Source organism: Ctenopharyngodon idella, chromosome 21, assembly GCF_019924925.1.
Source record: "Ctenopharyngodon idella isolate HZGC_01 chromosome 21, HZGC01, whole genome shotgun sequence".
NCBI classification, from domain to species: Eukaryota; Metazoa; Chordata; class Actinopteri; order Cypriniformes; family Xenocyprididae; genus Ctenopharyngodon; species Ctenopharyngodon idella.
In genome coordinates, this window is record NC_067240.1 from 24417269 (window position 1) to 24432539 (window position 15271).

At 36.4% G+C, this 15271-nt stretch overlaps 1 protein-coding gene across 3 annotated transcripts in view; it reads left to right on the plus strand.

The window, feature by feature from the left end:
- Positions 1–5950: 5950 nt before the first annotated feature.
- Positions 5951–15271, plus strand: part of ebf1b (EBF transcription factor 1b) — a 150841-nt gene continuing 141520 nt past the window's right edge. For 2 of the 3 annotated variants that reach the window (XM_051877919.1, XM_051877918.1), the window contains exons 1-4: positions 5951–6551; positions 7011–7167; positions 7927–7990; positions 9282–9337. In XM_051877919.1, coding sequence (XP_051733879.1) covers positions 6418–6551; positions 7011–7167; positions 7927–7990; positions 9282–9337 — 411 coding nt within the window. In that variant the 5' untranslated portion in view covers positions 5951–6417. The remainder of the gene's footprint in view (positions 6552–7010; positions 7168–7926; positions 7991–9281; positions 9338–15271) is intronic. The other variant, XM_051877916.1, reaches the window with a different exon arrangement.

A 15271-nucleotide genomic window follows, 5' to 3' on the forward strand; every position in this document is an offset into this window, starting at 1 on the left:
ATATATATATATATATATATATATATATATATATAATATACACATATAATATACACATACATACATACACACACACACGCATGAAAAATCTGAAAATCTAAACTTCTGCCTTTTTGTGCCACAAAAGAAAGTTTTACGAATTTGAAATATGTGAGTAAACGATGACAAGACTTTTCATTTTAGGAATTAAACTGTTGCTTTAGGCTGGTCACATGTCACTCATCTCACAGATGAATTTACTTACTTTTTTATGATCTATTCACATTATTGCTGGTCAAAAGACATTTCAGAATGCTGCCCTACAGAGGCAAAACATAGTAACTACACATTTTGTCGATAAAATTGAGTTACTACAGTGTTTTGTCTTTCATGGGTAGAGTAGATTTCCGTATGCGACCATTTGGAATAGGAATGTCATCTCCATGGAGGTAACGGATGATTCGTGATTTTACGCCATGCTATTTTGTCTGTTTAGATTATTAGAAATGGGAGCGTATATAAATGTGTGTTGGAAGCGCACCCCAAATGAGCCACTGTTGAATCCAGACCCCTGCGAAGTCAAACTGAGGAATGTTATTTAAAGTGCCATTGAGCCACATCATCTTGTGATTTATCACAGCGAGCCTATCGTTATTTACCCCAGTTTTAAAGGGATGTACGAAGCCGGGTGGCTTTTTCATACATATTTTTGTCTATCTTTACCATGTGTCACAAATAATGTTAAACCATCAGTGCAGATAACGTTGTCAGTTTGGCAGTTGGCTTGATTCTTGGAAGCAAGCAATTTGGAAAGCATATTGCAGGCTGTATAGACTAAACCTGTTTTCTGGTTTTAATGAACATTTAGTGAGTAGACAATCAATTAAATGAAACTTTTTTTTTTCTTCTTCTTCTTTTCTTTTTTTCCTCATTAAGGACATCCCGTTTACCCATGATGTTAATGGGTGAATCTCACAAAACAGGGTCAGGTCATGTTTCACGTCCCCGAAAATAAAGATAACTATATTTTGAATAAGGTCCCCCCCCCTTTATAATTCCATTTATAATACAGTACTATCATTATATGTCAGTAATTTTAGTTTTTTTCTTTTTTCTTGCATGTTTTGTGACAGACATTCTTGAAATGTTTGAGATTCACCTTAATATTGGCTGTTGACTTACTAAAGTGTTTGTAACACCAGCAGCACTTCAGACTTACTTTGCCATTTTCTTAATTTTGTTTGCCAGAGATGTCATGCCATATTATATGTTTGCACTAATGTCATTTAAAGTGAATAATCAATATTTTGTCTTGTTGGGCAACAAATGCTCTCGGAGCAGATGAAGTATAGCTCAATATAAATGTGTACATATATGGGCAGATATATTCCCTTGTATATTCTTTTATCATGTTTTTGATATGCCGCACAGTGTTAAAGCAGCAGTGAACATTATGAAGTGTCTGAGGACCGTGTGAACACTCAAAAGTGGGATTGATGCGGAGGACACAGATTGTTTTCTTGCTGTTCTTTAAGAGATGCGTTTCAGAATGGCAGATTTGTGTGCATGAATACCTCTGATGTATGAGCTAACACAAATGACATTCGACAAGAAAAATCAACTAGTTTTTGCACAGTTTTCTTGAAAATAAAATGGAAATGAAGAAAGAATGAAGTTGAATGGTGTTTTTTGGTTGTTGTTTATTAGAAATTACAGTTAGAGAAAATACAATTTATGACTTTATAATCTGGTGTGAATCAACAAATTGTAGTTGCCTTCAAACCATGTTATTACTTATATACAACAAATAATATGACTGATACTAGAAAGCAGATTATTAAAGGGTTAGTCCACCCAAAAATGAAAATAATGTCATTTATTACTCTCCCTCATGCCGTTCCACACCCGTAAGACCTTCGTTAATCTTCGGAACACAAATTAAGATATTTTTGTTGAAATCTGATGGCTCAGTGAGGCCTGCATAGCCAGCAATGACATTTCCTCTCTCAAGATCCATTAATGTACTAAAAACATATTTAAATCAGTTCATGTGAGTACAGTGGTTCAATATTAATATTATAAAGCGACTAGAATATTTTTGGTGCGCCAAAAAACAAAATAACTTATATAGTGATGGCCGATTTCAAAACACTGCTTCAGTACATTAAGCTTTGGAGCGTTATGAATCTTTTGTGTCGAATCATGATTCGGATCGCGTGTCAAACCGCCAAACTGCTGAAATCACGTGACTTTGGCGCTCCGAACCGCTGATTCATAACACTCGTATTGTTTTGAATGGAAGAAAGTGCAACGCGCAATATGGCGGAATAAGTCCCGCCTTCTAAATAAAATCAAATCGCAGACTGGTAAAGTCATCGCGTCACTGCAGCGGCCGTTAGAAGCTCCGGTTTCTATAGAAACAGTGAGACTCGCGCCTCCGAAATTAGGCGTAAGAGACGCGCATTTAGCGTTTTTTGTCATGATTCGAGCGTTTAGAAAACAAATTATGAGACAGTTGTTGTCAGAATTCATTGGTGATTACAAATATGAAATTTAATCCAAAGCTGGCAAACAGCTTTGGAGAATTTGATGTTTCCCCATTCAAAAAAATAGGAGCTGCACTTGAATGCCCGAGAGGCGTTTCAAAGATGGCCGCCGAATGAAATGACTTGTCTTAAAGGGACTTTGTTCATAATCATAATGCTCCGAAGCTTCAGAAAGCAGTGTTTTGAAATCGGCCATCACTATATAAGTCGTTATTTTGTTTTTTTGGCGCACCAAAAATATTCTCGTCGCTTTATAATATTAATATTGAACCACTGTACTCACATGAACTAATTTTAAATATGTTTTTAGTACATTAATGGATCTTGAGAGAGGAAATGTCTTTGCTAGCTATGCAGGCCTCACTGAGCCATCGGATTTCAACAAAAATATCTTAATTTGCGTTCCGAAGATTAACGAAGGTCTTACGGGTGTGGAACGACATGAGGGTGAGTAATAAATGACATTATTTTCATTTTTGGGTGGACTAACCCTTTAATATAGAAATGTACACTGTTGAACCCTTATATTGATACATGATATGGTTAATATATAGTTAATTTATTTTCTCATTCTTATTTTATAATATTTTTTATATTTATTCTTAATTTATTTGGACTAAAATTATAAGCAGTTGTTATACATGTACATTACGGTTCGTTGTTTGTTTATGGTCCACCAAAGAATATTAATGAATAGCTACTTTTTTAGTATCATAATTAAAATGTGATTGAATGTCATTGAATGTAATACATTCATTAACGTGAGCTAAAATTAAAAAATTATTTTAAGGCATGTATCAATATTTGTTAATATTAAATTGAACATTTGCTTACATTATTAAAATCAAAAGTTGTAGGCTATCTGTTATATTATTTAATAGACCTGTGCTAACATGAACTGACAATTACATAACTTTAACAAAGAGTAATAAATACTAAAACAAATGTATTGCTTATTGTTAGTAAATGCATAAAGGACCTTGTTGTTTGCCATTTATTCAGTGATTTTCAGCTATTTAAAGGGACAGTTCACCCAAAAATGAAATTCTGTCATCATTTACTCACCCTCAAATTGTTCCAAACCTGTATGAATTTCTTTCCTCTGCTGAACACAAAAGAAGATATTTTGAAAAATTAAGGTAACCAAGCAATTGATGGACCCCATTGACTTCTATTGGGAAAAAAATACTATGAAAGTAAATGGGGTTCATCAACTGTTTGGTTAAAATGTCTTCTTTTGTGTTCAGCAGAAGAATAAAAAAAATGTATACAGGTTTGGAACAACTTGAGGGTGAGTAAATGACAGAATTTTCATTTTTGGGTGAACTATCCCTTTTAACTGTTCTGTTAGTGTGATCTTAAATTTGGTCGCACGATGGCGCTGCTGCATCATGTTCATAGATTTACATGGCGCTTCGATGGCGCGTTTCAAACTGAGAGCTTCAAATTTAGCCTAATATGTTCTTTAACGAATAAGGAAAACAATTCAATAAAGCTATACTAAAATTATTTGGGCAATAAATTCGATAAAGAGTATTAATAAACAAATTTTATATGCTTTGGGCAAAAGGAATATAAATAGGCATATTTAAAAACAACACAGAAAAATCATGGGCATGAAATGTTTATGCTTTGATGAATTAATATATTTAAAAACATTAAATGATGAGCATAAACAGCACGTTATTCTTGTTTTATACAGTACAGTACCATTAGTTCTTTATTTAATTTCATACATTTCATACACTGTTAGGAATCAGGATTATTAAAAATATACACTCCACCTAATAATTTTATTTTATTTTATTCTTATTGGTTTTATTAAGAGTTAATATCCGCGAGAAGAGTATAGCATTAGGGTTACCTGTTGAATTAACAATGTATTAGATGATAATAATAATAATAATGTTATTGTTTATATTTATAATTATTATGTCTGTATAAACTGATATCATGATTAAGTAGCTAAATCTCTTTTCCAGAAGTGATTTTTAAAAACAACCTATGGAGGTTGCATGAGTGTGTGCAGCGTGGGAGAATGAGGGACAAACTAAAAATATAGTGGCCCCAGGGGCCAGAGCACACGGCTGCAGATCTGTCAGTCACAGCTACACTGCTTGGAAAAATAAAATGGTTACAGTGAGTGATGCTTTGCGCCTTGTGTGTGTATGTGTGTGTGTGTGTGTGTGTGTCCGCATATATTTCCCCTGCAATTAAATGTTTATTCACCATCTGTAACATTTATACTTTGCATCAAATACAATTTTTGGAATTTCGTTTTTTCACATTCTGAATTATTATTTGACCAAAACATATCCGTGCACCTGTTTCATTGCTAAACAGTCCAACATGTAGAAATCGAATAGGTTTTTACATGTTTTTCGAAATATATAAAATATTAGATAATATTTGTACAATTGCTATCTATTTAGTATTGTTTAATTAGGCTATATTGTGTTATCAATCATTTTCTATGAATCAGCTTCGTCTTCATGCGCGCGCGCGCGTGTATCAACTACATAAAAAGCATCTTTTATTTCTGTGCTCAGAATATTTTTTCTGTCATATCATTTCTTAATGAGTGCACCGTCTGTTTTCTCTCATCTCATTTTTGGACAATCTAGACGTCAAATTTAAGTGAAAAAAAAAAAAAAAAAAAAAGTCATAAGTAAGCAAAATCCTTGTCCCTTTATTATTTTAATACTGAATGAGATAAGGAGACTTTGTAAATTTTAGGAACTGAATTTTATTAAATAGTCTATTTATTTGTAAAATCGTCCGTCAAATTGCAAACATAGCTTCGTATAATGAAAGTTTTTTTAATACTTTACAGCGTAAAATACACTTGAGACACACATCTGGAGAACCTCAGATCTACTGTAACTGAACTTCACTGTACATTTCTTACCCGCAAAAACTCAAAACGTTCCTCTAACGTTTTGGGAACATATTTTAGACACTTTATTAACCATAAACTGTCGTTAATGTTCTCTAATGGTTTCAAAACCGGTGCAGGATCTTATGGGTTTCAGTGTCCGCTTAGAAATGATGCCTAAAGGTTTCTGAAGTATTTTCACATTTACTCCTTTAGTAGATCATCACTGTGAATGTAACTATCGCACCTCGCGTGCACTTATTCAACTCTGTCCTCTCAAGCAGGTACGATTTAATCCTTTACGTGTTTTATTGTCAAGCCGACAATTACAGCATAACTAGATGGATCAATACAGAGCCATTTTGCGCGAGGTTTGTAGCGTCTAACTCCAATCAGCTTCTTTTGAATGCTTTAGTAATGCCATCTGACAAACTGATGGAGTGGGTGGAGGAGAGAGAGAGAGAGAGAGAGATGATGATGATGATGATGGCAGCTCTGGTTGGGCGGATCTGACACTGGTTTGCCTTTGGACCGCCTCTCCCGGTCCCTCCTTCAAGCCTCTGGGGCTGCGCTCGTGTTTAGTTCCCTCTCAGAGTCAAAGGAAGGATTGATTCCTTTGGGAAGAGACACAAATCACTTCTATTTGATCAAGAGGGCTAAGGATACAGCCTACTCTTGATTTACCCACTTTTTGTTGTTGTTTCCTGACAAAGAAAAATCCGAAAAAAAGAAGACAAGAGGAGAAAAGTTGTTAGGTCATGATGACATTTGATATGAGATCTGCTTGATCGCACCAGCTGCTCGCAGGAAACAATATCATCACACAACTTTGCGTCTTGGTGACACCGGGATCTGTCCTGGTTTTCAAACTCCTTCCCATCTGAGCTGCCTCTCTCTCTCTCTCTTTCTCTCTCTCGCTCGCTCTCTCTCTCTCTCTCTCTCTCTCTCTCTTACGCACGAGAGGTGGGCACCTGAGAACACTACCAACGGGAAGAGAGTGCGAGAGATCCCGGTTTCATGTTTGGGATTCAGGAGAGCATCCAAAGGAGTGGGAGTATTTTGAAAGAGGAGCCCATCGGAGCCGGCATGAACGCAGTCCGAACATGGATGCAAGGCGCCGGGGTGCTGGATGCGAACACGGCCGCGCAGAGGTAAGAGACCCCCGGGGCTGCGTCTTCACCTCCCACGGAGCGTGGACCGATCTTGCTGCTGGCGTTTGTTTGGGGAAACTCTATCCGGATTGTGGAGGATTAAGCCTTTCATTCGCTTTGCTTTGTCGTTTAGTGAGCTTTGATGAGTTCCTTTGGATGCAAAGTTTGGGTACTTTGCCAAAGCTCATCTCCTTTTGCATGCTGTCACATCTGGAGGTCTTAAGACCGCTGGATTGAACGTGATGGAGAAAAGAATAATAATAATAATAATAGCGTAATAATTAATAATAATAATAAGATTTAGCTTTCACGTGTAGCTATAATTGTATAAGTGTTTTTAACTCTTCAAAACTCAATCAGTGGACTAACAATTACACACCTATTTTATTTCAATGACACATCCACGTCTAATATCTGATGGATGTTTAACACGGGCCTTTCTGCGTGTCTTCCCCGCAGTGGAGTGGGTCTGGCCCGGGCGCACTTCGAGAAACAGCCGCCCTCCAACCTTCGCAAATCCAACTTCTTCCACTTCGTTTTAGCGCTTTATGACCGACAAGGACAGCCGGTGGAAATTGAGAGAACCTCTTTTGTCGGATTTGTGGAAAAAGAGAAGGTGAGTTTCCTGAACGAGCTTGAAAAAGTGATTTTCAGCACCACGATGTCAGCGGAGCGCTAAACACGAGCCTTTATATGTTTTATTTTGAGATATATTGTAGGAAAGTAAACAGCAAAGTCATGCACATCTGAAAAATATTGGAATAATTGTGATTAATTATTATAAATATCGAATTATGTGATTAAATATTATAAGTAGGCTATATTTGTGAAAAAATATTGCAATATTAACAGGATTAAAACCATTTTAGCAGCTAAATTGGATAGTTATTTAAATTGGATAGTTGCTTAATATGATCAATGCTAAAAAAAGAGATTAATGTTTAATATGCATTTCTTAGTAAAATTCTTGTCTAAATTTTGAATGCAATCAAAAACTATTCAATAACCTGTATTATTATTTTTTTTTACAGCAAAATCCTTTTAGCAGAACTAAATTTACGTATTTATAAAAATGTATTTTATGCATATGCACGTGCATAATAAAAATATTGTATAATGTAATATCAGTAATGGCCTATAACTTAGTAGCCTACTTAATAATATAACATAAAAAGACTTCAGCTAAGAATAAATTAATTTGACCCTAATACATTAAATAAAATGTATTATATTGGACAATTCAGTTTATACGCTACTTTAAAATAGATTTTGTTGAGCCCAAACAATTGAATTTGGTAAGCGCAGTGACATTCCTCGCATTATACTATGTAGTGTATTATTTTGAGACCTGTTGTAATATTATTTTCATGCCCAGGAGACTACAGGAGAAAAGACAAACAATGGCATACATTACAGACTGCAACTTCTCTACAGCAACGGTAAGACATGCTCATATTCGCGCACGAGGCTTGAGTTTGCGCACTTTCATTGATCGCGATTTGCACTAAAATAGCAAGAGTACAGGTGCTGTCATTAGCGATCTCGATCTGACGAAGATTGGCAGTGATTTAAATCAATGATTCACCCGATCAAGACTGTTTCTGTCTGAACAATTAAACGCAATCAGTGATTGACTCCTCAACACGAACTAATTCTCATTTACTTTCTTCAAAGCAAAGCACGACTCTTCACAATGAATCAGGTTTATTTTAAAGCATTAATAATTCATTCAAGGTTTAAATCAATTAGAAGCCTATTTCCAACCACGCGATATTAATTGTTAATGTGTTTTTCTTCAAATGATCATGTTCATTAGTGTGTAATCTGACAGCCTGTCTATCATTTGTCATCTGGTCAGTTTCTAAATAAACCAGCTGTTAGTTCTGCCACTTAAAAATGTTTATATCATCTTTGCTTCATCACAGTCATTTTAGAGTTTGGATTTTATTAATCAGTAATTCAATTCAAAGCGGTTGAAAAGCAATGAACTCATGGCAAGCTGTGACTTTGGCACAATTTAGAGTTTAATTTAATTACAGTGTATTCATTTTTTAAATTGAATCATGCATTTTAAATAATAATTTAAGTTAGTATAAATTGCCATATAATGTAAAATACTTTTAAATAAATAAATAAACTATTAATTAACATGTATGGCATGGGCAGGTGTGTTCAGTGTTAAAGTTATAATAAGGCTATAATTCGTCCATCACAAAATGTCCTCTGTACTTTTAAAAAAAACAACAACAACAACAACAAAAAAAACATTCTGCTTAGTTCATTAACATATCATTTACATATCACATACTTTGTTTTCAAAACATGGCACTAAAAGGACATTGGTTTTATGTGTTTCTAATTTATGGTAATATTAGAAGCTACCAAAATATGCTTGTGTTGTTTCAAGAGCATTATATGTGCACTATAAAAAAGAATTGTTGGTTTAACTTAAAAAAGTAAGTTACCTGCTTAAAATTTTAAGTTCATTGAAATTATTCAACAGAATAACTGAATTAATCAACAGAAACTCAAAATATTATGTTATCTGAACCACATTAATTATCTAAGTTGATTTGACAAAAGAAAAAATGTTCTATTAACAAATCATGAAAATAATTTTTTTACAGTGTGGTGCAGTTACAGTGCATTGATTTAGATAATGACTGTGAATGTGTTTTTGGAAAACGTAACGACAAGCACATGCTGATGTCAAGTTTCTGTGTGTTCCAGGCATCAGAACGGAGCAGGATTTTTATGTAAGACTAATTGACTCCATGACTAAACAGGTAAGGGTTCATCTCGTCCCGTACACCACCATCTGCGCATGTCACCAAAGGCTAATTCATACATGTTGGGGCGTCAGGACATGCTAAAGGTCGAACTGTTTGTGCCCCGCACAGATGAATCTCACAGCGTAGTGTACGTGCATGTGCATCTCCCAGGGGCAGTGTCACATTTTTACATGCCAAGTGAGAACAGCTTCATGTGGCCTCTTTTGGACTTGTTTTTCGGTTGGAAGTTTATTTGGTGTTTAACTGTGAGGCTTAGTGTGTATTTTTAGGGGAGTCTTATTTTCTTTTCGGATTTTTCTTGTCAGTTTGCAGCCCCCTTGTTTTCCATTTTCAACACCCCATGCAAAAAAAAAGAAAAAAAGTACACTTACCCAGCTAACAAACATATGTTCTAAAAACGTTTTCCAGTAATGCTTTATTTTCCAGTGTCCTTGTTACACATGTTACATGTAGTTACTGTAGTAATAACTATAAATTATGCATAATTACATGTGACTAACCCCAAACCAAACCCTAGTCCTAACCCTTAAGTAAGTACATGTATTTAATCATTATTACTCAGTACTTAAATGTATAATTACATTGTAATACAGATACCTTAAAATAAAGTGTAACCCGTTTTCTAGAGTTATGAAAAGGTTATTTCGGTTACACTTTATTTTAAGGTGTCTTTGTTACACTGTAACTATACATTTAAGTACTGAGTAATATTAAGTAACTACATGTACTTACTATAGGGTTAGGTTTAGGATTAGGGTTTGTTTTAGGCATGTAATTATGCATAATTTGTAGTTATTACTATCATAATGTAACATATATAACAATGACACTGTAAAATAATGTGTTACCGTTATTTCTGAATATTCTTTTTTAAAATGGTTTAAAACCTTTTTTTCTTGGTTATACGAACATTAAATGAACACTCAATTTTTTTTTTTATTATTTTGCGAACATTATGGGAACGTTACTTTTGAATGTTCTCTAAACATTCTGAAACAAGTCATAACATTTTAAAAACGTCAGACGAACATCCAACTAAAATGTTTCAGAAAAAAAAAAAAAACAGGTAACACTTTATTTTAGTGCCATTGTTACATATGTTACATGTAGTTACTATAGTAAAAACTGCAAATTATGCATAGTTACATGCAACTAACCCTAAAACAAATAAAACCCTAATACTAACCCTATAGTAAGTGCATGTAATATTACTCATTACTTAAATGTATAATTACAGTGTAACAAAGACAACTTAAAATAAAGTGTTACACTTTATTTTAAGGTGTCTGTGTTACAGTGTAAATATACATTTAAGTACCGAGTAATAATAATTAACTACATGTACTTACTATAAGGTTAGGGTTAGGAATAGGGGTTGGCTTAGGGTTAGTTGCCTGTAATCATGCATAATTTATAGTTATTACTACAGTAACTACATGTAACGTGTAACGGAGACTGTAAAATAAAGTGTTACCAAAAAACATCCCATGAAAGATTTATAAATGTTTGGTAACACTTTATTTTAAGGTTACCTTTTACTCCATTTTACTAAAGTAATAACAGCAAATTATGCACAATTACAAGTAACTAACCCTAAATCAAACCCTAACCGTAATATTATAGTAAGTAGCCTACATGTAATTAATCAGTATTAGTCAGTACTTATTTGAGTTGGTACAATGTAACTATGTCACTTAAAAATAAATTTTTTTGTGCTAACGTTTTGAGAAAACCAGATAACTATGAACAAACGTTTTGTTAACATTTCACATCTTTGAGAGAACCTTGTCATAACATTAGCCAAATTTCTGAGAACGTTCCCTGTTATCTGAGTACATATCCATTTCTCATAGCCTCTTCGTTTACATGTTTGTGTTGCCCGTTGGTGTGTTTCAGATGTCATGCTCGGCTGCCTCCTTCTGAACTCCGGGTTGTTTCATTTCTAGTATGCGCAATATGGCAGATCTACATTATTAGTGTTGCCTGTTTCCTGTTTCCTGTTTGATTTTATCTGCCACCAAAGACATGTGTGGCCCTGAGCTAGTGTCTGGATGCTTTATAAACAAGAGAACCAAAATGCTGACCCTGGATCAGCCGTAAATTAGTGTGTCATGGGAATTAGCGATTAGCTTTTGTCAAAGAGCTTCTATTAAACATATCCCTGTTTATTAGCCGCCTGCTGCAAGCTGAGAAAGGCTCCACGCTAGGCTCTTTACACTTCGCTAACGGCCGCTAACTTACCTGCGGGCGGCAGCTCCCTCTCCCTCCCGCCTAAGTTGCGTTGTGGGGAACATCAAAGCGCATTAAACCCCAGTAGCTGCTACTTTGACAGCGCTAGTCTGGCAGTAGGTAGAAGAGCTGTTGTTTCCTAACTATCTGCTTTGCTGCACTTCGTGGGAGGACATGGCACTTTTGAACGAAGTGTCGCTAGAGCTCTGTTTATCAGTGTCAAGTTAAAAAATAATCACCCAGACGCCTCAGCTTCCCCCTCACAAATCTTTTGTAGTTGTTTGCCGGCAGTTTTCATGTCAGTCTTCTCGGAATATATTTAGCACTTGTATTCATTATTTTTGTGCAGGTATTACAACACGTGTAATAGAAGTCACAAGAAATGAGATTGCGATCCCCTTTGCTGCTCTATTGTGTGCTAGAAACTTTCAGATGTGAAGACAACCTATGGTTAAATCACTCACTAAAGGGATCCGCTTAGAACTACACTTAAAGATTGTGGAACATGTGTAACGGCAGTCGGAGGATATCAAATCTCATTCTCTGCTGCAAACGCGCAACAATGAAACAGCTAGTTAGCTTATAACAGCTTAAAAAGCACCGTTGTGAGTGATATATTTACCGCATTCACAGCTAGGTCGGCTTGTGTCTTTGATTTCCTCAGGTGAATGAGAGCAAGGGAAAGCTTGGGATCAGATGTGGTTTCGCTCAGGGGCAGTCAGACCTGTTGAGACAGTGAAATGAGACCTGGATACTGGCTGACCACAGGACAGCTACAGGTGTCTCGGCCCATGTTGTGACTCGGGCTAAAAAACAAGCTTTCAGTTTGAAGAGTATCCACTCTTGAGAAGGGAGTGCAGATGGGTTACAGACAGAGTCATTTTTTATGATGTTCTATATATCCCCATCAGCCGTCTGTAAACACTCAGCAGCGACCATGAGATGTGAGTTATTAGGTTGTGTGGTGAGTTTTGCAGGCAAAAAATGCCCATTGTCTAATGTCAATACCTCACACAGAAGTCAGGTCAACACGGTGAATCCGCATGTTGCGAAATCTGCTTGGGGTAATTGCTGCCTGCGAAAATGTGATTGCAGCTTGATTCAAATTTGTTAGCAAGACTATTACTTTCTAAGTGACTGTGGGAACAAATGCTAATCACAGAGGCTGCTAAAGTGTTGTGCAACGCTAAAACACTTACAGGCGACCACTCTGTTTATGTTACGGTGGCAAAAACAGCTAAAACAGCTTTAGCATGGACTGTAATTAGTGTCCAGATTTGCTGTTAGTGCTCTCAGAGCGGTTACAGAGCTTATTATTCTGTGGCGGCGAGACTGATTTACTGTTGCAACTGCTCAACAGTCGCATGAAGACGCTTGTTATTTCGGTAGTTACTGTCACAGTCAAATTATTAGATACAGCAGATATGGTAAACATCTCAGTGTTATACATTTCAAACTAGTGCTAATTTACTGCATCTGTTGTTGTAACAGTAGCCTAGCGGTTAGCATACGTGCTCTGAATCTCACATGTTGAGCATTTCTGTAGTCAGGTTTTGTTTTTGTTTTTTTTTAAGCCGCAGATGGTTCAGATCATGACAAACAGTAATGCTTTCTATCAGGATGTGCTACCAACACTACACCGAGGTTAATTTTAGGGTGTAGGTAGAGGTTAGGGGTTAGAATTTGTTTCAGTGTTGTGTAGGCAGTCAGCTCTGATGTGACCAATTAAATCTTTTAGTTTCAGCTGTAGGGTTTTAGGTTTGCACTTTGCAACTGGTTTAGGAAAAGAATCACACCATTATACTGGATTTTTAACTCATAATGGGATGCAAAAGTGAGAATCAGTGACGTGTGGGGCTCTTAGGTGTGAGTTTGACAGTTAAATCTGTGATCAGCAGCTTCAGCACCAACATGTCGCGCTGAGACAACATCAGCAGACCTCCCACGTTCCTCCCTCATCTATCCTACGTTTCCTTTTCCTCTCTCATTACCTCCTGGATTGTTTATGTTTTTAAGATGCCGTAAGAGATATTAGCTGTTTTGCTTGAGCTAACTTGAGCTTGAGCTAAACTTAGTCGCTGAATTAGACCATGTCCTCTTTCCAAAACCCCGCCCTCCAAAGGCATGTGAACTTATGATTTCTTTTATTGTTCCAAAAGGATTTTTTTTTGTAGTGATGCTATAGAAGAATTATTTGGGTTCCCCAAAGAACCTTTTAGTGAACAGATCTTAAAGCGCTGGTTGATTATGATTTCACTTTTTTAACTTTAGTTAGTGTGTAATGTTGCTGTTTGAGCATAAACAACATCTGCAAAGTTACAATCCTCAAAGTTCAATGCAAAGGGAGATATTTTCTTTTAAAGAATTCGCTGTTTAAGGACTACAACAATTAGCTGGTAGGGACTACAATGAGCTTCTTACCGGGTTAGTGACATCACTAACCCTAAAATTTACATAAACCCCACCCCCGAGAACACGCAACAAAGGGGGTGAGTCCATGTTGGGCTGCTTTAGAGAAGAGGAAGAGTTGTTGTAGTAGAGTGTTGTTGTCATGCCGTCATTTTACGCTGGACTGCTTCATAAACGAGGCTCAATTCAATGCTGGATTTGCACAAAAGATTAACATGCTAGTTGATGAGTTGAATCAACTCCACAGCAACTACATAAATTTATCCACTAACCATTCAGAAATGTCCAGTTGCATTGAATCAGTGTCCAACTCTGGTTTGAATAATAAAGACTGAACACCGTTACTGACAATCGTCATTTTGGCTGCGTGAGATTCACCAGCTTCGTTGTTGTTGAGCAGCCGAAGCGCGAGCTGTTAAAGCTCCGCCCTCTTCTGGAAAGGGGGCCGGGAGCAGCAGCTCATTTGCATTTAAAGGGACACATACAAAAACGGCGTGTTTTTGCTCACACCCAAACAGGGGCAAATTTGACAAGCTATAATAAATGATCTGTGGGTATTTTGAGCTGAAACTTCACAGACACATTCTGGGGACACCAGAGACTTGTATTACATCTTGAATGTAACCATATACCATTAAAGCCAATGACGAACCTTTATTTTTAAGAGTGTAGCTTTTGCTTGTTCAATCCTTACTCTGTTTTTATAACTGTTTTAACCCGTCTACTCGTCTCCCGCTCAAACTCTTGCACTGTCTACAAGTCTCTCAGATGTCTGTTAGCTGTCTCTAGAAACCCTTAGACTATTATCCTGTCTGTCTGCCTGCCCAACACTTGCTCTATCTTCCTCTTCTCTTGTTTCTCAGGCTTTATGTCTGAACAGCTGATCAGGGGTGGGGTGGGATACTTATTCGTGAATGTGAATGCTTCTGTGTGTGTGGGAGAACAAAGAGTGAAATCACTGCCAAGACAGCACCTCTTTAAAGGTAACGCAGTGGCCTGGGAAAAAAAGGCAGCCGTGTTCTTAATGGCATGCTAACAGATGATGCCAACTGTGTAGGAAGTAGGTTTCCATGTATTTATAGCATCTTGTTTACTTGCCTTCGATTTCAGGCGTCACATCAAAGCCGTTGAGGAAAACGCTGGATGAAATGTGCTTGGCGAGATGAAATATGTATTACAAGGCATATGAACGTTGTATGCTTATTAATGTGCCCTTCTCACACTTTGGCAAGCAGTTAAAAATGCCCTAAATATCACGCTTGTAATATTAACATAGGGTAATTTTTAACA